Raw genomic sequence first — 22,127 nt, 5'->3', positions numbered from 1 at the left:
AGGTCACCTCATTGTGCTACACCTCCGAAACCGCTTTTCGTAAACTAAATGAATCTTCACAATATTGGTGACTATCCATGGATCTCCTGGTCATTACAAATCCAAATGGTTCAAATGGCTCTGGGAACTATGGGACTTAACTTCTGAGGTTATCAGTCCCCTAGAACTTAGAACTACTTAAACCTAACTAACCTAAGGACGTCACACTCATCCATGCCCGAGGCAGGATTCGAATCTGCGACCGTAGCGGTCGCGCGGTGCCAGACTGTAGCACCTAGAACCGCTCGGCCACTCCAGCCGGCCATCGCAAATCACAAAGACTCTCAAAAAATAAATCAAAAGGGACCACATGACTGGAAATCTTGGCTCTGTGATGCGAATTCGCTATTACAGCGTCGAAGGAGTGAGCAAAGAAAAATGCCACATTCTGCAGAGAATTTTAAAATACTATAAAATTGTCGTGATAGTAGACTTCAGAGAATACCAGAGGAAGGTACTACACACGAGGTTACCAGAAGAGTTAGGCATACCTTGATTAATAACGCACATACGCCTCCCAACAAACAAGGTACTAAGCAACAGACACTTAAAAGTCCACCGTAAGTAATAAAAGAAACAACCATATGAAAGTTACCAGTGGGCTCCGTCAAGAATCCGTTCTAGCTCCATTTCTTTCAAGTCGTAATATCACCGACATGTCTGACACAGAGTCCACAGAATTCGAGAATGCCGTTGACTGTCAGAATGCCATGGGAGCAGTAGATGAAGTATTGCCAAGGAATTAAAGGCTCTTAAACCATACTTTTGCCAGTAGTTATCTGAACATGGCCCATCCTAACGAAAGGAAACACGTTTCTACTTATTAGCACGTTTCTACTTAAACAGCTAACTCGCTAACCAGAAATTTACAGGGTTTTTTGCGAGCTTTATTGTCCCGCAAAATGAACCACCATCGTATCTCCTTTGACACTGGACAGAATTTCAGGGTTAGGTAATATCTGACGAAGGCAGTGACGAAACATCGAACTGTCTTCTGCTAGTTGTAATTCCAAATGTGTATCCTTGGCCCCTACTCTCCGAATTGCAGTTCTGAGACTTCCGTATACTGCTAGACACTACAGTGCACCAGTGTAGCTCAATAGTACCCACGCAAAGAAGCGACATTGCGTATAACATACGGAACAGCTTTTTTACCGGCAAACTTCACTCGTTCACTTCATCCGACCCATATAAAACGGGACCATGTTCTCGTCATACATATAACTACGAAGTTATCCTACGCTCCCAAATCTCCATCTGTTTGAAGGTGTGGGAACAGGCAGCGCCCAAGAGCCCCTGCAAACTGAAGATCTAGAAAAATACAACGATGCGCCAAAGAAACTGGTGTAGGCATACAGAGACATGTAAACAGGCAAAATACGGCTCTGCGTTCGGCAACGCCTATCTAAGACAACAAGTGTCTGGCGCCGTTGTTAGATCGGTTACTGTCACTACAATGGCCGGTTATCAACATTTAAGTGAGTTTGTACTTGCAGTTACAGTCGGCGAACGAGCGATGGGACACAGCATCTCCGTGACCTTCTCGCTCGACCATTTCACGAGTGTACCGTCAATATCAGGAATCCGGTAAAACATCGAATCTCGACATTGCTGTGGCTGGAAAAAGAACCTGCAAGACGACTGAAGAGAATCGTTCAGTGTAACAGAGGTGCAATCCTTCCACAAATCGCTGCAGATTTCAATGCTGGGCCATCAACGTCAATGTGGGAACCACTCAACGAAACATCATCGATATGGGCTGTCGGAGTCGAAGTCCACTAATGTACCCTTGATGACTGCACGAGGCAAAGCTTTACGCTTCTCCAGGGCCCATCAATACCGACAATGAACTCTTAATGGCTGGAAACATGTTGCCTAGTCGGGCGAGTCTCGTTTCAAATTGTATCGAGCGGATGGACGTGTACTGGTATGGAGACAACCTCATGAACCCATGGACCCTGCATATCAGGAGAGGACTGTTCAAGCTGGTGGAGGCTCTGTAATGGCGTGGAACGTGTGCAGTTGGAGTGATATGGGACCCCTCATACGTCTAAATACAACTCTGACAGGTGACATGTACGTAAGCATCCTGTTTGATCACCTGCATCCATTCATGTCCGTTGTGCATTCCGACGGACTTGGGCAATTCCAGCAGGACAATGCGACACCACACACTTCCAGAATTACTACAGTGTGGCTCCAGGAACACTCTTTTGCGTTTAAACACTTCCGCTTGCCACCAAACACGCCAGACATGAACAATATTGGGCATATCTGTGATGCCTTGTGAAGTGCTGTCTCTTCCGCGTACTCGCGGAATCCCTACACGATGTTAGGCAAGTTTACCAGTTTCTTTGGCTCTTCAGTGTAATTGGCGACAATTTTACCGCACCACGGAAAAAATATTCGGAAACTGCAGTGCGTCTTTACGGCATTCCTGTATCACAGAAAACACCCAGGCATCTATTTTCCCCAGAAAATAGGGATAATTCACAACAGGATATGAACAGATCATAGAAAATGGGCAAAGGCAACTTCACTAACTTACCAATCCGGTGCCTACCGAGAAACCATCTTCCACATTACAGCAGCATTCCCTTTACGGGCCTACTCTGATCAGCCGTCTTACGTCATCATTGTGACCAAAACGGTGATCAAATACTTTACACGAAGAAATATAACTGTTTGCGACTTCTGTGGTCTATATCCTTTTATTTCTATTATTTCCACTTTTGTACTTAATTTTAATTGTTATATGTGTCTGTATTTGAACGTAAGCATACATAATTTGCTGTGCCAAAGGCTAAAGAAAAGTGAATAAAACTCAGAACGAGATACTGATTTGCGGCCTGCGCTATTTCTTAATTTTTCAGGAAACATTGTTCAAGCGCTAAGAATGCAACCTACTGGCGAAGTCTCGAAGTTTGGTTAACTTACCCCCAACTGTAAGAAAATTCATTTTATGTGTTGCATTCTAATTGCAGTGCCCGCTTGCGCAGTAATCTGTTGGGTAGACAGCAGTGAGTCTGCGTGATATCATTCAGGAGGAAAGCGCTGACGACAAGCCCTAATTGCTGTTTGCTGAAGAGCAGTCCGGACGGACAGATCGTTGACGACAGTTACGAGACGTGCTCAGTGTGCACGCCGGGTGTGTAACGGGAGTCTCCAGGCAGCTGGAATTTCTTCCAAACGTACTATGGGCCTCGCTGCCAAGCAGCATTGACAACGGCACAGCAGCATTAAACTCCAGCGGCGAGCACAATCAAGGTACGTAAGAAACGACGGACCTATGTTTATCGTACTGAAAAGGATTTCACGAGGACAGATACTATGTTTTAGTAATTTAAATAGTTTCTCCCGCGTAGCAAGTATATCGATGGCAGGGAGTAGAACCGGGTCGAAATTATTTTTGAGCCTAGGTTTTCATTGGCTTTCGATGTTCCTTAGATATAATATGTTAAAACCCTGATTTACTGCATGTGGATCTGGCGCATCCGAGTGCTCGAATGCTACCGATGTATTACTACAACAGTTATCTGCGGAATAGGCGTCCAGTTATCGGATACTATGAGAGAGGGCATTAGTATCAACTAACTTCTGAACAGCAGTCCTCTTCGTAGCATGATTCGTTTATGGTAAACAGTCTGAAAGCACGTGCTTATCTCGCGTCTGCTAAACATATCATTTCGATTGTTTTATATACAAAGTACGAGTAAAACGTGAGTAGTTGAAGATTGCAAAGAAACGCATTTATACGGTTATACGGATGGAAATGTTCGAAAAGTAATCCCAATCGTGCAAAAAACGCTTCGATCGGTAAGTGGAAGCCAGTTACGATATAATTTCGTCAGAGTGAGAGTGTTTCGATATCGGCGAAAAAAGAGACAATTTATCAGTGCTGGCATTACCAACTGAATGTTTGTTCAAATTCAACACTGAAAAACAGAAGTTGAAACTTTCAAAGCTTGTTTTCAAAATAACACTTTTAAGTTGGCGGGAGCTATTACTCATGAAATATCCATTCGATTACCTTTTCTAAACTTGTGAGCTGGCATTTATTCCACAGTAGTACGTAGGATTTTCGCGATATATTTCAATTTCGATTGGCGCAGGTTCTTGTAGCAACGTTGTTGTCGAAAATATAGGCTTTTACTAAAAAGTGCCATCATTTTATTAAAAACTACTTTTTTAAAATATCCCTATGAACTACGCTAGACCGAGTGAGGTGGCGCAGTGGTTAGCATACTGGACTCGTATTCTGGAGGACGACGGTTCAATCCCGCGTCCGGCCATCCTGATTTAGGTTTTCCGTGATTTCCCTAAATCTCCCCAGGCAAATGCCGAGATAGTTCCTTTGAAAGGTCACAGCCGATTCCCTTCCCCATCCTTCCCTAATCCGATGAGACCGATACCGATGACATCGCAGTTTGGTCTCTTCCCCCAAACAACCCAACCCAACTTTTTTTTTTTTTTTTTTTTGGTCATCATTCTACTGATGCGGCCCGCCACGAATTCCTTTCCTGTGCTAGCCTTTTCATCTCAGAGTAGCACTTGCAACCTACGTCCTTAATTATTTGCTTCACGTATTCCAATCTCCGTCTTCCTCTACAGTTTTTGCCCTCTACAGCTCCCTCTAGTAACATGGAAGTCATTCCCTCATGTCTTAGCAGATGTCCTATCATCCTGTCCCTTCTCCTTATCAGTGTTTTCCACATATTCCTTTCCTCTCCGATTCTGCGTAGAACCTCCTCATTCCTTACCTTATCAGTCCACCTAATTTTCAACATTCGTCTATAGCACCACATCTCAAATGCTTCGATTCTCTTCTGTTCCGGTTTTCCCACAGTCCATGTTTCACTACCATACAATGCTGTACTCTAGACGTACATCCTCAGAAATTTCTTCCTCAAATTAAGGCCGGTATTTGATATTAGTAGACTTCTCTTGGCCAGAAATGCCTTTTTTGCCATAGCGAGTCTGCTTTTGATGTCCTCCTTGCTCCGTCCGTCATTGGTTATTTTATTGCCTAGGTAGCAGAATTCCTTAAATTCACTGACTTCGTGACCATCAATCCTGATGTTCTCATTTCTACTACTTCTCATTACCTTCGTCTTTCTCCGATTTACTCTCACCATACTGTGTACTCATTAGACTGTTCATTCCGTTCAGCAGATCATTTAATTCTTCATCACTTTCACTCAGGATAGCAGTGTCATCAGCGAATCGTATCATTGATATCCTTTCACCTTGTATTTTAATTCCACTCCTGAACCTTTCTTTTATTTCCATCATTGATTCCTCGATGTACAGATTGAAGAGTAGGGGCGAAAGGTTACAGCCTTGTCTTACACCCTTCTTAATACGAGCACTTCGTTCTTGATCGTCCACTCTTATTATTCCCTCTTGGTTGTTGTACATATTGTATATGACCCGTCTCTCCCTGTAGCTTACCCCTACTTTTTTTTCAGAATCTCGAACAGCTTGCACCATTTTATACTGTCGAACGCTTTTTCCAGGTCGACAAATCCTATGAAAGTGTCTTGATTTTACTTTAGCCTTGCTTCCATTACTAGCCGTAACGTCAGAATTGCCTCTCTCGTCCCTTTACTTTTCCTAAAGCCAAACTGATCGTCACCTAGCGCATTCTCATTTTTCTTTTCCATTCTTCTGTATATTATTTTTGTAAGCAGCTTCGATGCATGAGCTGTTAAGCTGATTGTGCGATAATTCTCGTACTTGTCAGCTCTTGCCGTTTTCGGAATTGTGTGGATGATGCTTTTCCGAAAGTCAGATGGTATATCGCCAGACTCATATATTCTACACACCAACGTGAATAGTTTTGTTGCCACTTCCCCCAATGATTTTAGAAATTATGATGGAATGTTATCTATTCCTTCTGCCTTATTTGACCGTAAGTCGTCCAAAGCTCTTTTAAATTCCGATTCTAATACTGGATCCCCTATCTCTTCTAAATCGACTCCTGTTTCTTCTTCTATCACATCAGACAAATCTTCACCCGCATACAGGCTTTCAGTGTATTCTTTCCACCTATCTGCTCTCTCCTCTGCATTTAACAGTGGAATTCCCGTTGCACTCTTAATGTTACCACCGTTGCTTTTAATGGCACGAAAGGTTGTTTTGAATTTCCTGTATGCTGAGTCTGTCCTTCCGACAATCATATCTTTTTCCATGTCTTCACATTTTTCCTGCAGCCATTTCGTCTTAGCTTCCCTGCACTTCCTATTTATTTCATTCCTCAGCGACTTGTATTTATGTATTCCTGATTTTCCCGGAACATGTTTGTACTTCCTCCTTTCATCAATCAACTGAAGTATTTCTTCTGTTACCCATGGTTTCTTCGCAGCTACCTTCTTTGTACCTATTTTTTCCTTCCCAACTTCTGTGATGGCCCTTTTTAGAGATGTCCATTCCTCTTCAACTGTACTGCCTACTGCGCTGTTCCTTATTGCTGTATCTATAGCGTTAGAGAACTTCAAACGTATCTCATCATTCCTTAGTACTTCCGTATCCCATTTCTTTGCGTATTGATTCTTCCTAACTATTGTGTTGAACTTCAGCCAACCCAACTACGCTAGACAATAACATCAGTTTCAAAGCTGTTTTTGAAATTTTATTTCAGGTTAAAAATCGTGGTATTCAAAGCTCCCACCATCTGCCCTCGCACTCCTTCGATACCTTGTATTGTCCGCTGGGTACAACTTTTTTACTTAAAAAAGTACACAATACTATCTTCAGGATGTACAATATAGCCCATAGTCAGTTTTGTTATTTGTTTTTTCCTTAACTGGAACGGTGGAAGAGGTTCGCTACCTTGATGGCATAGGACGCGTAGAACACACAGTAGCATAATATCCCGATTTCCACGCCTTAGCAGCCATTACCTCTTCACCAACACTACCACAACCACCACCACGACCGCTCTCTCCCGCCGAGTCGTTATCTCCCAGCTATTTGATCCATTAATCAATTATTGTGTACCTCTCGCCTTTACAAGGCAAAGTTAAAGGATGAAATTAGTAATACCCTGAAATAGCAAATCACGTTATTGGTCTCTAAGAAGAGGTTAAATGTCCCACAGGATACAAGTGTGGTACTCAGTATTTATATGCCTCATATTACGCTGTGGCAAGGTTGATAGGTTTCCATGATTCAGTTCACCATTTAATCATATGGAATGAAATATTCGTTTTATACGTTTAAATTAAAATTTATTGCAATCTTTCAGGAACCGTATCACTTCCCCAGCTCTAGTTATGTCGTGAGAGTTCCTGAATTAAGGCAGTTGTTTAACGACGACGTTATTAGCCTTTTTGTCGCTGTTGATCGTCACCGTCGGTTTGCAGTATACAGTATAATGAAGGGTAACACAACAGAGAAAATTTGTTAGACGAAGCACCTCCTTTCCGAAAGGAGTTTGAGGAGCAAACGTGTGATACGTCGGTATTGTTATTAGCTCACAGTCTTTTAGGCGGGTTCTTTCTATGCAACAAAGCTACTTATTGTGCGTTCTATTGGAGACAGCTTGGGATTGCCGAGTTCCTACGTTAAAGAAACGTAGAACTCTTCTCTTTTATCCCGGTCTCCTAACCATTCCCTCATCATCATGTACCCTCACCCTTCCCTTTACTGGAATACCGCTAAAGAGGTAATTTATAGAGCTACAAGTAATCGATGAAGTAGACTGCCACTATGAAAATTCGAAACAGCCACATCATCAATTGTAACTTTACGCTTAAAAGTGTTTCGATTAATCAATTCCTTCCTCACGAAGCAAGTCTATGAGAAAGTACGCCGTTATGTCTATCACCCGCGCAATACATGCAGTAATCATTCCTTTCGTAGATAAATTATGCCGTGATTATAAACAAACAGCTGATATCGGTTAATCGAGAACCATGGTAGATGTAACCAATGACAACCGCCGACTGGTGGAAACGAGAAGAAATTGTGTAACCTTTCTTGTTCATACATGCTTTCGAAAAGTTCGATATAATTTTGCAAATTTTATACCGTAATAGTTACAGTGAATATATGTTTGATAAAGTCTTCTATGAGACTTGCATTATTGTTTCTGCTTCACAGGTTGCAATGTTCGTGGTTTCAATGTCGCCTGGTGGCTCCATGATTGAGCTACTCCTTGTGGTTTTATTGATAGGACTACATACAGTCAGTGGCCAGAGCAGCTTAGTACAGTGTCACTGCAATATCAACAGGCTAAGGGGCTCTGCGATGGACGTAGTCTGTTCAAAGTCCAAGGTGAGTAAGTCGCACCCCACAATTTTTTTTTCATCGACGAAAAAAATGTCTCACCCGTTTCAGACTCTTAACTGTATCTACTTTATAGCGGTACTAGTAGGGACTCTATGACACAGTAAACTCGTTTCAGTTTTGCCTTCTACATACCCTCGCTTTCTTAAAAATAACTTCCTAAGGAACCTTTAACACCAATGTTCATTTATTTCTTTCCAGAATCTTGCCGGGAAACTACAGTGTAGTAAAGGTAAGTTTCTCAAGCTATACTATCATTTGATTTCATTGGTAGATCACCGTAATTCAGTAATAATGTGGAAAATATACTGTAACGGAAAAATGTTCAGCCTGATTAATTGCATTCAACTATGATTCAGTCAATGAATCAGTGAAGGACGTACTGAAGTTCACAAAACTTCCTTTCTACATCGTAGTGCGAGGGTTAGTTTAAGTTGAAAGCTCATAGTTTGTGATAGGGAAGCTATGAATTTGTCATAACAGTAATAAGTTTATGTTTGGCGCATTCCGTAGGAATATTTCTCACAACATTGAAAATTCGTACAGGCCTATTACCATTGAGGTCTGAAATTCTAAAGTCTGTTTCCGCCCATAACCTTCTAGTCTAAATTTTTGTTCAGTCCAAAGGCGTTTATAACGAGATTGTGTCCTCCCACAAAAATAAGAAAAAACTGGAATCCAGGCACTTCGACTGAATATGCATAAATGCATATTGTCAGAGTCACCATAGTGTTCGTAATGTCTACGTGTCATTATCTTGTTCATAGCGCTACTCGTAGAAGAAAACGGATTGCATTGTATTCTGCACTATTTCCACTGCTGATGATAAAGCGTATGTCTAGAACCGTATCTTCCATTAACTATACGCCGCGGGGTGTTGAAAAAGTCTCTCCGCAGTGCCGCATGATTGCTAGCCGCGCGTGACGTATGCCGCAATGAATACACTGAAAAGAAACTCAGTGAAATACAAGTTATTAATTTATTGAATATTCATTTTTACTTGCAAATTTTCACATTAAATGTTGGAAGTGTCCCCTCTGTTGTTGAATACACAATTCAATTCGTCTGATCATGTTTCCAAACACAGGCTGTAACATTTCTTCTGTAACAGAAGTAGTGAAAGTGGATATTGCAGTTTTCAGTTCATCGATGGATTATGGACGGTTTTTATAGACAGTTGCTTTCGCTGCACTTCAGAAGAAAAATTCAGGTGGTGTCAGGTCAGGCAATCGTAGACGCCAAAGTTCCTGTGAAATTATGCGATCACCAAAAACATCAGCAAGCAGTGACATTGAAACGCGAGCTGTATGCGCGGTTACACCATCTTGTTGAAAATAACCGTTCAGTATTTCACTTAACGCAAGTTCTCCTATGAATGGGTACAGTATATCTTAGGCAGATTTAATATAATTGCTTTTAATTAATAAACTAAAAATGCGGGAAAAGTACCTCGTGACCAACTGCCTTTCTTCAACAACAATGAAGATTTATTGATTATTTTTCGGCTGTTCAATATATTGCTTATTACTGGCTTTACATTATTCATAAAGTGGCCGAGCGGTTCTAGGCGCTTCAGTGTGGAACCGCGCGACCGCTACGATCGCAGGTTCGAATCCTGCCTCGGGCATGGGTGTATGTGATGTCCTTAGGTTAGTTCTACCTTCTTGGGGACTGATGACCTCCGATGTTAAGTCCCATAGTGGTCAGAGCCATTTGAACTATTTTATAATAAAGTTAGGTCTCTACCAACCAGACACCAAAGTGCCGTTACAGTCATAGAAGGTAAAATAAGTTGAAAAATGTTCTACGTTTCATTTAGATAAAATAAAGGTGCAGCGCCGAACATAGTAGTAGAAAACGTGTAAACTCAGGAAGTAATGTCTACCTTTAAGTTCCAGAAATCATAGACAAAGGGAAATTATTCCTGGCTAAACTGATCGAAAATGTAGTCCTTAAACTATTTCAGCAACTTGTACAGGATGTCCCACGCCTTCAGAGACTAAATTATACAGATGCTACAGGGTACTTGCTTGAATGTTTCGAAGAAAGGAACCAAAGTTAAGGAATAAATATTCCAGGTGATGGCAGGTATCAGTGGTAGAAAGTGACTATCAGCCGATACTGTTTATGTTCTGGGATCCTAATCCTGGTGCACTCTTCCAGTACGATACACGGTAGCTTCGAACGTATCGATAGCGAATATTTACCTGTGAGCCTATATGAAGTAGCCGTAGCACAATTTTACTCTAGAAGCTGAATCGGATAAAATTAATGCACTGTATTATAAGGCATGCATTGAGAATGGTCGTCGTCACTTCGAATTTTTTGTGTCAGTTTAAGTTGTTACGAAGCGTTTATGTTGTTTCTAAAAAAACAGACATGTATTCCCAGGTATTAGTTCGTTATTTCACAGTACTTTTAATCAAAACGTTCTGAAATTGTTAACATTGTATTATGTTAAGAATTTCATTAGAATTTGAAAAATTGGACTATCATCTAAACCGGAACTTCCGAATCGTGGATTAGACTTAAGCACCCGCCACTGAAATCTAGACTTACGTACTTGGGTGATTTTATGAAATTAATACCTAAGAAACTACTCTATCCACGTAGTTAAAAAGTAAATATTAGTGTTTTCTTCATGTTGGTATCGTAACCATATATTTATTAAAGGACATTTTGAAGTTTTTCACCTTGGCTGTTTTTCACAAGTATTCAGTTTATTTTATCTTGCACGATCGGCCAATTTCGACCATTTTCAAGAGTGGTCTATCAAAAAAGATAGAAGTACACATTTGGCGTATTGACGAACAGAAATAGTCGATCAGAAAGCGAGCATATAACGGCTGGCGTCAGAGGACAACCAGAAAGCGTGCTGTGTGCAGTAATAACCGTCGTCATAGCGAATAATACCCTCGCTGTCATTAGTGGATGCCAGCTGTAAGCCGGCCGCTGTGACCGAGCAGCTCCAGTCGCTTCAGTCCGGAACCGCGTGCTGCTAAGGTTTCAGGTTCGAATCCTGCCTCGGGCATGGATATGTGTGGTATTCTTAAGTTAGTCATGTTTACGTAGTTCTAAGTTCTAGGGAACTGATCACCTCAAATGTGAAGTCCCGTACTGCTCAGAGCCATTTGAATGCCAGCTGTTACTTCCGTCCACGCATAAAACAGTAACAACTAACATACAGCACTTTCAATCACTATGTCCACAGATCGACACGTGAGACGTAACGTGCTAAGAAAAGAACAATGTGCCAAGAAATCAATGATCCTGCAGAATGCGGCGAAATTCAGGAAATTGGGGGAAGGATGTATGTCACCTTATGGGCGTAAAATAACTAAAAATACAACTGAGCCACACGATTAGAAACGCAGCCCGTGACTACATAACTACATATACGTGATAAATAATGTTTATTTTATATATAAAGCGACATTCATCAGTCAGAATAGCTATTGTAATACTTGGCTCGCCGGATGACACATGAAAATTTTCAAGTAACAAAACACCAACGTAAAGATATATTAAGAAAGTGACAAAAGTTATTTGTTACAGCGAAAGAAGTGTGAAAAAATATAAAATAATCATTTTGAAATTTAGCATCATGGATCTAATGGCTATGTTACTTTAAAGACGAGAGTGGAGTGGGGTGTCGAGAGGGGAATGGGGGGGGGGGTGACTAGTAGCCGCTAATATCGCATATCATATATTATACACTAGTGTCCAAAATTAAAGCAGCAAACCACTGTTTCCCCGTCCTGTGCCTAAGCCACGATATAATCATACTGACTGTCAATCAGATGTCCGTACGGTCGTGTTCTGCATTTCGATCAACGGATAACTATGCCAACGATGACGTCAGGGAAACTATGAAGTGAGGTAGTGTTTGGCGGGTAGCCCCAAGATCGCTATGCGCGCAGTCACAGGCGGTGCAGTATGGCACAGGGAAGATAGCTACCAGACTCTATACGGTGGAGAGCCATAGAAAGAAGGAAAGCAGGACAATCGCAAACTAATTTGGCCCGCTGGCTTGATGTGAATCACTCTGTTGTTTTTCGCATGTGGCGAAAGTTTATAGATACCGAAACTGCATCCCGAAGAACAGGGTAGGGCCGACCACGTGTAACTTCAAAAGAGAAGACCATTACTTGGCTATAAGGGCACATCACCGCCTTAGTATTGCATGGAAACTGGCATGTGAGCTCGCAGCATCCACTGGACGTGTTGTATCGAGACAAAACCGTGTGCAGAAGGCTTCGGCGCGGTGATCCTTACTGTGAGAGAGGCCTCCTGTATGTGTACCTTTGACACGTCTTGACAGCAGGGAACGTGTAGAGTGGAGTCATCAGCATGCCACCCCTGACGCTCGAACACTGAGCCAATGTTGTTTTCACGGATGAGTCCCGATTTATTCTGGAGAGTGATCCTCGATGAATTCGTATCTAGAGGGATCTTGGAACACAGGCAAACTTTGTGGAAAGAGACCGAGATCTAGGAGGATCCCTAATGGTGTGGGAAGGGATTATGTTTACCACACGAACCCGTCTTCATGACTCGGCAAGGTTTAACTGCTGTTAGGTATCGTCACGAGATTTTTGGACCTCATTTACCGTTGTTACGAGGTGCTGTGGGCCCAGACGTCGTACTAATGGCCGATTATGCTCGACCTCATAGAGCACGGGTGGTTGATGTTTTCTTGGAAGATATTGCACTCATGGCATGGCCTGTTCGCTCTCCCGATTTGAACCTCATAGAGCACGTCTGGGATGTACTAGGGAGAGGGGTTGCATCACGTCAACATCCACCACCATTCTCAAAGCCTGCGAGCATCTCTGCAGGAATAATGCGCGTTACTGCCTCAACATGAGTTTGATGACATCATTCACAGCATGCTCCGTCATTGTCAGGCCTGTATTGGTCCCAGAGGTGGTCACACCCCATAGTGAACCCAATAATCAGTTGTCGGAATGAATGTGCAAATCCGCTAAGTAGGAAAAAACGAAGAACAATTTTGTCTATCGTTACGTGTGTTGCATCTGTTTGCGTTCCGTATTCATTAGATTGTTTTTGCTTTACTATCATCGGTTTATACCTTTTTGTGACAAAATAAAGGCAATCTTGCAGAATTTCTATTTTTTGCTTTACTTTTGGACACCAATGTATAACGACCTAAAATATATTGTTGTCAATATTTAAAATATGAACAGAGGCAGCTTAATACAGAAAAAAATGACTGGGTATAGACACAACAGTAAAATGTATATTGTATAAAAATTCTCGTAGCATGGTCTGGGAACGTATGAAAAAGAACCACACATTTTGGGCTGATTCGTATACTCTTTACTTGATGCAGCATTAGCAATATTAGCTGCTAGTAGCTGATCATCTGTACGTAAGATGATGTTTGATCCATGATCCGAAAATTGTAAACTGATTATATTTTGCTTTTCCACATGTCTTTATTTTAATATAGAAAACAACTTTTACCACTCTCTTAATATATTTTTACTTTTGTATTTTTGCACCACTTTTACAGTAACTATTCTGATTCTGAATGTAAGCTATCTTCAGTGGCATATATAGTTATGTATCCACATATATATCTATAATGATGTAATAAAGCCTCGCCTCCTCTTCCTGCATTTCACGACACTCTCCAGACGCATTTGAACCTTGGCATACTGTTCACTGTAGAATTTTTTTCATCTTCGACCTTTTAATATTCGCTACTACATTACGTCTCTGACTCACTGTCTCATGCATCAACCTATGGAGACACTGATTCAGATTGCTGTATCTTAGCTATGACTGTTTCGGCGTGAAGAATTGGTAACCAACAAACTATAGTGTCCTATAACGTGGCATTAGTTACTACTACACACAGCATGCTTATGGTTTTAATTCTGACACCCGCACGTTTCAACACATCCCGCCCCACCAACGTTCTTTCAAATCCCAGAACGCCATGCACACCATCTCGCTTTCCACATACGCTTATCCTTCCTCACATGGAAGCTCTACCACTTCATCACATCCTCACCCCTCCTCACGCACATCGAAACCCTTTTCATTTCCTATACTATCCGCAATCTAGTTTCCTATAACGCCATTGTGTCTCCTCTGATCACCAACCCCACTATGCTTCCGCGCCTTTGCATACAGGTCCCACGGGCTCTTCAGCTACACGCATTCCACATCCTGTCCCATCGCACATTCAGCCAACTCCCAATTCCAGACAATGAGATCCTCCCCGATACTTATCCATCTTACCAAGTTTAAATCTTCCCCCCTTTCCCACGCCACAGCAGTAGCTCCTCTCTCCATATCCCTCTCCACCCATCCCCATCCCTTTCCTCTTCTTACCACTATCCTACCCGTAAAGAAACCCCTGCCCCCCCCCCCCCCCCCCACTATCCACCAAAACGCCTATCCTCATTTTCAGTAATTTTCCCTACTCCTCAGGCCTACAGAACTTATTACCGCCCCCTCTCTCCTGAAATACTTTTCTCACAATGCAAGTCCATCAAGATTTCAGTGAAAGCGCAGCGCTTCTGCTCTTTTCCCTTGAAGAATTTTACCATTCTGTAGTATTTTTTTTAAATGTATGTATTTTCGTTTCTTTCGATGTCCGTTTTTGATTTTTCAATTTAAAAAAGCAAAGAAGTCCTGATCATCTTTACCTCGTCCTTGCTAAATTTTTAAAGAAGCTCTTGGCTGTAGAGTGGAATATTACACCGCTGACTGCCTTCCACCCACATGGGAGAACAGTAACAATAAAGGGGAAAAACACATCTAGGCTTGCAACTACAATTTTATTTTTCTATGTCAGTAAGTCACACTTTGTGTTTGATCTGTTTCTTCGTGGGTTTTACTTAAAAATAACATGTGGGGCACAAATTGGCCAATCGCGCAAGATAGAATAAACTGAATACTTGTGAAAAACAGCTGAGGTGGAGAACTTCAACATGTCCTTTAATAAATATTGATAGTTAAATTGATTCAATGACACCAATATAATGCCAAGTACACGGTAGGATAGATTTCTAAAATAAATTATTGTGTACTGAGCACATTTCTCTTACAAATTGGCTCTCACTTGAAACAAGTTCATAATGAAATGCAGTAGCCTGTAGCACGCCTGTTGAAGTGCAGTTATTGAAAAATGACATATCACACTAGTATTAGAATATCAACATTTCCGCTCTACAGTACGAGTACAGTGATTGAAGCTCCTATGTCATGGTCTTGAGGACAGAACTGCTTCTGGATTTCGTCTGGAGATGACACACTGTACAACGTACGTCGTAACCGTATATCTCCAGCTGTATGATCTTCTGTGTTTATCTCTCTGCACCCAATTTCTCAGTTTTATAGTACTGACTTTTCTTTGAATATACTACATCCTTTCATGAACTGCACGATTTTTTTTTTCAACTTTTCTTCTTTGTGTGTAACGGATGTTCACAATTGTGAGAGTGTATCATCCACAGTTCAGATAAACATGCCGACGTCGCAGGCTGAAGATGAAGAGATAGAGAAAGTATACGAGGATAATGAAAGGGTAATACAGTACGTAAAGGGAGATGAAAATCTAATAGTCATTGGGGTCTGGAATGCAATTATGGGGGAAGGAGCAGAAGAAAATAAACCGAATACTTGTGAAAAACAGCCAAGGTGAAAAACTTCAAAATGTCCTTTGATAATATATGGTTACGATACCAACATGAAGAAAACACTAATATTTACTTTTTAACTACGTGGATAGAGTAGTTTCTTAGGTATTAATTTCATAAAATCACCCAAGTACGTAAGTCTAGATTTCAGTGGCGGGTGCATTAAGTCTAATCCACGATTCGGAAGTTCCGGTTTAGATGATAGTCCAATTTTTCAAATTCTAATGAAATTCTTAACATGATACAATGTTTACAATTTCAGAACGTTTTTATTAAAAGTACTGTGAAATAACGAACTAATACCTGGGAATTCATGTCTGTTTGTTTAGAAACAACATAAACGCTTGTAAGTAGGCTGTTTCTTTTTTCTTATTGGTAACGCCACGTAGCGCTAAACTGTGCGTCTTGTAGGATAATCTCTGTGGAAGTGTCGTTACAGTAGAATGTGTCACTCTTGCGTAATTTGTGGGGGCGGGGGGGGGGGGGGCAGGGCCGTTGACGTATGGAATCACGCCGTGTCATGAAACGTGAGTTCTGTAACCCGATGTTGAATACACGTCGAACGTACATGACTCTCTTGGCCGCAACCAGGACAAATACGAGTCGGCCTATAGTACATCACGATTGCTCTTCATCCATTTATGATTAGGTAGAACGGCACCTGTTTTGTTAGTTCAGTTTTAACTTGTCGCACGCCGTTGAGGACCAAGGACGTCTCGAAGGTCTTCAGTTTTTCTGCCATGTGACTAATTACTGTCCCATACGGTGGGAAAGCCACGGTGGCTACGTCCTGCGGCACTTCGAACGGGAGTTCGAAGACTCGTAGTGTGAGTAATCCTAGACCTGCGTGGTCAACGGTAACCGACCTGACGTGGCCATCAGAGTGTTTAAACTTGAGAATGTTCGCACATCTGCTCAGAAAAACGTGAGATAACACGTCGTCGACCTTCCTGACGTAGACGACGGTACTTGTGATGGGTAGGTGGATACCGCCGATGTGCTGTGGTGCTTCGTCACGCATGGAGCATTCGATTTCATTGGCTCTTGTTCCTGCGTCGGGCCGGAAGCTGATCTTGATAATAGCTTTTCCGTAGAAGTGAGCAGTAGCGGCTCAGTGTCTACGGACGCGAGTACTAGTTGCGGCGACTAAGTAAACAAACTACGCGCTCTGGTAACTGCAGACTGGAAGTAAACAAGACGCCGCCGCTGACACGCCGAAAGCAGACTTCGTACAATTCGACGGTCTGCCACTCTAACAACTGAGCTAACGAATAATTTGGAGTAGGTGGATTAAACGACAATTTCCTCAAGGACTTTAATTTCGTTGAATGACGCTATTCTTCGTTGTAGCAGTGGGGAAGCACATCTCGGAGATAAGTTATGTTAACTTCACACCGCAACGTACTTTTGATGAAGTTAGTGAACTTGTGTGTCGACGTGGTGGGAACTTTCCGGTCCAGTGCAACCACATTTTACGCATCTTCTCAATCTGTGGATAATTCAAAAACAATTTTTCAGGAGTTTTTATTGGTGTATTTGTACAGTATGGTGCTACACACAATTTCCAACACATATCCTTCAGTAACGGGCGCCAAACGCTTGTATAGAAATACTGACGCTTTTTCACCGTGTTCTAAATTTTTATGCCCTCATTTTTGCAAGATGATGAAATCCGTGGTTATCCTGACTCCTCAAGTTTGTGGTAAAATTTGCTATCTTACATCTGCACCAAGGTTCGTTCTTATTAGCGGATACCAACAACTGATTCCGGGATGGGGTTTCAAACTAAAGATCAAGTGACGCACAAAGATCAAAGTGTGGATGACGTGATTTTGAATCATCAGTCTTCTAACTGGTTTGATGCGGCCCCCCCCCCCCCCCCCCACGAATTCCTTTCCTGTGCCAACCTCTTCATCTCAGTGTAGCACTTGCAACCTACGTAGTCAATTACTTGCTGCATGTTTCCTATCTCTGTTTTCCTCTACAGTTTTTGTCCTCTACGGCTCCCTCTAGTACCATGGAAGTCATTCCCTGATGTCTTAACAGATGGCCTATCATCCTGTCCCTTCTCCTTGTCAATACTTTCTATATATTCATTTTCTCTCCGATTTTGCGCAGAACATCCTCATTCCTTACGTTATTAGTCCACCTAATTTTCAAAATGCATCTGTAGTACCACATCTCAAATGCTTCGATTTTCTTCTGTTCTGGTTTTCCCATAGGCCATATTTAACTACCATTGAATGCTGTTCTCCAAACGTACGTTCTCAGAAATTTCTTCCTCAAATCAAGGCTTGTGTTTGATATTAGTAGAGTCCTCTTCGTCAGGAATGCCCTTGTTACCCTGCTCCGACCGTCATTGGTCATTTTACTGCCTACATAGTGGAATTCCTTAACCTCATCTACTTTGTGGCCACCAATCTTGATGTTGAGATTCTCGCTGATTTCAGTTCTGCCACTTCTCATTATTTTGGCCTTTCTTCGATTTACTTTCAAGCGATATTCTGTACTCATTAGAACGTTCATTCCATTCAGGAGAACATGTAATTTTCACTTTCACTTACGATAGCAACGTCATAAGCGAATTTTATGATATCCTTTCACTTTGAATTTTAAGTCCACTTCTGACACTTCCTTTTCTTTCCATCAGTGCTTCTACTATGCACAAATTGAACACTAGGGGCGAAGTATTACATCCCTGTCTTACACCCGTTTCAATCTGACCACTTCGTTCTTGGTCGTCCACTCTTACTTTTCTCTCTTGGCAGATGGAAGACCACTTGGAAGACATGGAACATTAGAATGCACACTTGTAGCACGACCAGAATTGTCTGACATCATTAAAAAGTCAACAGACATGGAAGGAGGTCGCTCATCGACTCCACAGGAAACTCGGTACTCGGGTTGTACCGACCCCTGCTTTTCATCCTGACAAGGACACGATGCAGTTACCGCACACTCCCTCGGACACGGAAACCCACGTTCGGAAACAGACATCACCGAGGAAACATAAAAAGCGAAGTCCTACATCCTCAGACGACTGCGTCCTGCGGGCGTCTTCTCAGGTTGACAACCGGACGGCTTACGAGACGGAAAACATGGATGACAAAAGGTTACCCTAACCTATAGCTTTCTCTGATTTCGACATAACCATTTCCGCTCTCTCGGGCAAACAGATCACAAGAACAGCATCCGCCACCGGTACAGCCGGACGCAACGGATTCAGCCTTGGTCGCTGAGCTACCGCAGTCACGTTTAACTCACGGACCTTGGGCCGGTGACACAGGAGATGATTCTACTCCCGCTGTGGCGGATGAGAAGTGTCTCCTCACACACCTCGGCCCCTCCCGAGCTGCAGATGACGGCACAGACGCGGCCTGCCAGAAGGCAGGCCCCAGCATTCACGGCAATGCTGATAGCGACCCCCATCGCAGGAGACGATCTACAGACCTATCGCTTAGCGACCATCAACGTTAACATCATTCGGACATGTATGAAGTTGTCGCTGCTCCAAGACATACTCACTGTAACAGAAATTGACGTTGTCTTTCTCCATGAGGCTTTTGTCGCCGATATCTCGACTATGTATGGTTATATGGCCCATGTGTCCCAAGTCTCGCCATATAACAACGATGTCGCAGTTCTCCTCAGGGCGTTTTTCGAGGCAGAAGCAGTACGATATCTCCCCGACGCTAGAGGAATGGCCGTAACGGTGCTAGGCGTCCAGTTTATCAATGTGTACTCCTCTTCCGGAACGAATAGCCATCGCGACCGTTCGTTTTTCTTCGCAGAAGGAGTAGCACCGCTTTTTCAGGGCAGGGTTTTAGGGTGCCATTTTAATAGCTGCCAAGCACCTAAATATCAGCAGCTACGTCATTCACAGTGCCCCGGACAAGGCACACTCAACAATGGTCTCCAGCTGGTAGATACATGGGAACATGTCCAAGGAAATGCACCGGCATTCATTCCTTTCACAAATCACTCGTCTGGTTGCAGTGATAGGATTTACGTCTTACGTTCTCTCGCGGCAACAGTGAGCGACGTGATGGTGTGGCCAGTAGTCTTTTCTGGTCACGAGGCCTATATATATGACCCGTCACCCTTCTTCGCCAATGGGTATGGCGAAGCCGACGTTCCTGGAAGTTAAATCTCGCTCATCTTCCTTCTCCACTCATCATGCTTGTCGGCGCTCCATTGAGGACCTTGATTACGTTTGGTCGTAAGACCGCTGCCCTTTGCGAATGTGGTTCTTTGCCACCCATACGGAAACGATAGATGATAGTAAAGCGTGCGAATACATAGATTGTAGCCCATATGCACCGACATCTCGAAGGGATGATCGTCCGAGAGCGAACACATAAGAGACTAGCAACGGAACGACCCACCATGTTCCACGTCATTCGAGAACATAACTGTGAAGACCGTTGAAGTACGCCATCGGTGATCGCTGTCACCTCACCACGCAACACGGTAATGGTGCAATCTTCTTCGACCATTATCCACGACTTTTTTCTGCTCAATGTTCCGAACCGACGACGGTGATAAGAGTCTCACGACTGAGTAATGGCACTCTTCCACAGGACTTTCAAACTGAATTATTTAGCGAAATTACGAAAGACGGCGTTATGGACGCCATAGGTAAAGGAGCGTCGAACGATTCTCCTGGCCCCGACGGGCTCCCTGCGGCGTTTTATACAACTTCCCAGTATTTACCGGACCCTAGGTTGACGGACATCTGACGGGAACTTACGTCCACCGCGGTGCTGCTCCACGCAGCCTTCGTAGAAGGAATGATTATATCTGATCACGAACAGAGGGGTGGTGCTCGAATACATGATTATCACCCTCTGACACTCGTCAACTGTGGCGTGAAGATGGTAACCACGTTATTAGCAAGCTGTATACAACTGACCCTGCCTCACGTCATCTCACCAGATCAAGCTTCCCTAGGATGTATCAATAGCATCTACGCAGCACCGTGTCGATATCGTGACATAAAAACCATAGCGAGGGCATGCCGCATCCCGGGAGCGCTGGCATCACTAGATTTTAACCAAGCTCTCGACAGAGTGGTTCACGTGTTCCTGATGTCCGTTCTCCAACACATGTGGTACCCACAGCAATTCAAAGACGGCGTGATTCACCTTCTCTGGGCCTGGGGCGACCTCTAAGGTGCTCATTGACGGGCGTCTCATGCAGTCCCTCCCGATTTCCAGATCGGTGCGTCAAGGCTGCCCCCTATCGATCTTACTCTACTCTCTGGCACTGGAACCACTCGTCTGTGGCACCGTCAACGTCTCACGGAACTCGTCATACGTGGTATCACATTTCGCTGTACAGCATATGCAGAGGACCTGGTTCCAGTCGTCCGTACCCGCGACGATATAACCAGCGCACTAGAATGGATTGCCACATACGGTGTGGCTTGCTGTCTCAACGTCACCAGATTGGTCGCTATGAACATAGGAGGCGGGTTGACCCCAGCGTCTGTTGACCCCCTCAGCTGATACTATCAAATGTCTCGGAGTAGAATTTCACGCCAACATTTGGCGCACTATGGTGCCTAAATATCGCCGCTTTTTACGACAAATTCGGGTCCATATCTCCGTTCTACGTCTGCCGACCCTCGACATTCTTCAAAGGACACACTTCGTTAGTATTTACCAAGAATCGTGCCTTCCTGACATAGCACGTGTAGTTCTAATACCATTACTGATGGCTCCACGTATATTAGCGGTATTTGGAGCCTACGTCAGTACGGGCATGCTCTTCACAGTTAGTTGTGAATTGCTGACCATTCCCCCAGACGTGGCAGAGTCATGCCCACGAAAGAGCGGTGGCCCAATCTGCCAGCTCGCACATCAAGTTGTGGCGCCGCCGTTCGGAAAGTTTGACGGGTTTACTGCTGAAGTCCTCAGCTCCGTGCCCCCTTACGCCACCAATGACGACACAAGACAACCCCGACCTTTCTTTTACTTAGGTTACTTTTACATTGAGCACAGTTATGTTCATATCGGAATACCACTGACGAAACAGGTGACGGCGCGGAAGATATATCACGTCCTCCAGCAGTGGCGTCCACCAAACGTAATGGTGGCCAAAAACCCTTGTTAGTTGGTGGGGGCT

General features: G+C 43.2%; 1 protein-coding gene across 1 annotated transcript in view; it reads left to right on the top strand.

Annotated features, from left to right (window-relative positions):
* Positions 1-695: 695 nt before the first annotated feature.
* LOC126158090 (uncharacterized) overlaps positions 696-22,127 on the top strand; it is a 41,738-nt gene continuing 20,306 nt past the window's right edge. The window contains exons 1-3 of the mRNA XM_049916419.1: positions 696-767; positions 8,143-8,316; positions 8,530-8,560. Of these exons, the coding sequence (XP_049772376.1) occupies positions 696-767; positions 8,143-8,316; positions 8,530-8,560 (277 nt within the window). The remainder of the gene's footprint in view (positions 768-8,142; positions 8,317-8,529; positions 8,561-22,127) is intronic.

The sequence above is a fragment of the Schistocerca cancellata genome, chromosome 2 (genome assembly GCF_023864275.1).
Source record: "Schistocerca cancellata isolate TAMUIC-IGC-003103 chromosome 2, iqSchCanc2.1, whole genome shotgun sequence".
Classification (NCBI taxonomy): Eukaryota; Metazoa; Arthropoda; class Insecta; order Orthoptera; family Acrididae; genus Schistocerca; species Schistocerca cancellata.
This window is presented reverse-complemented; position numbering and strand designations above follow the sequence as displayed.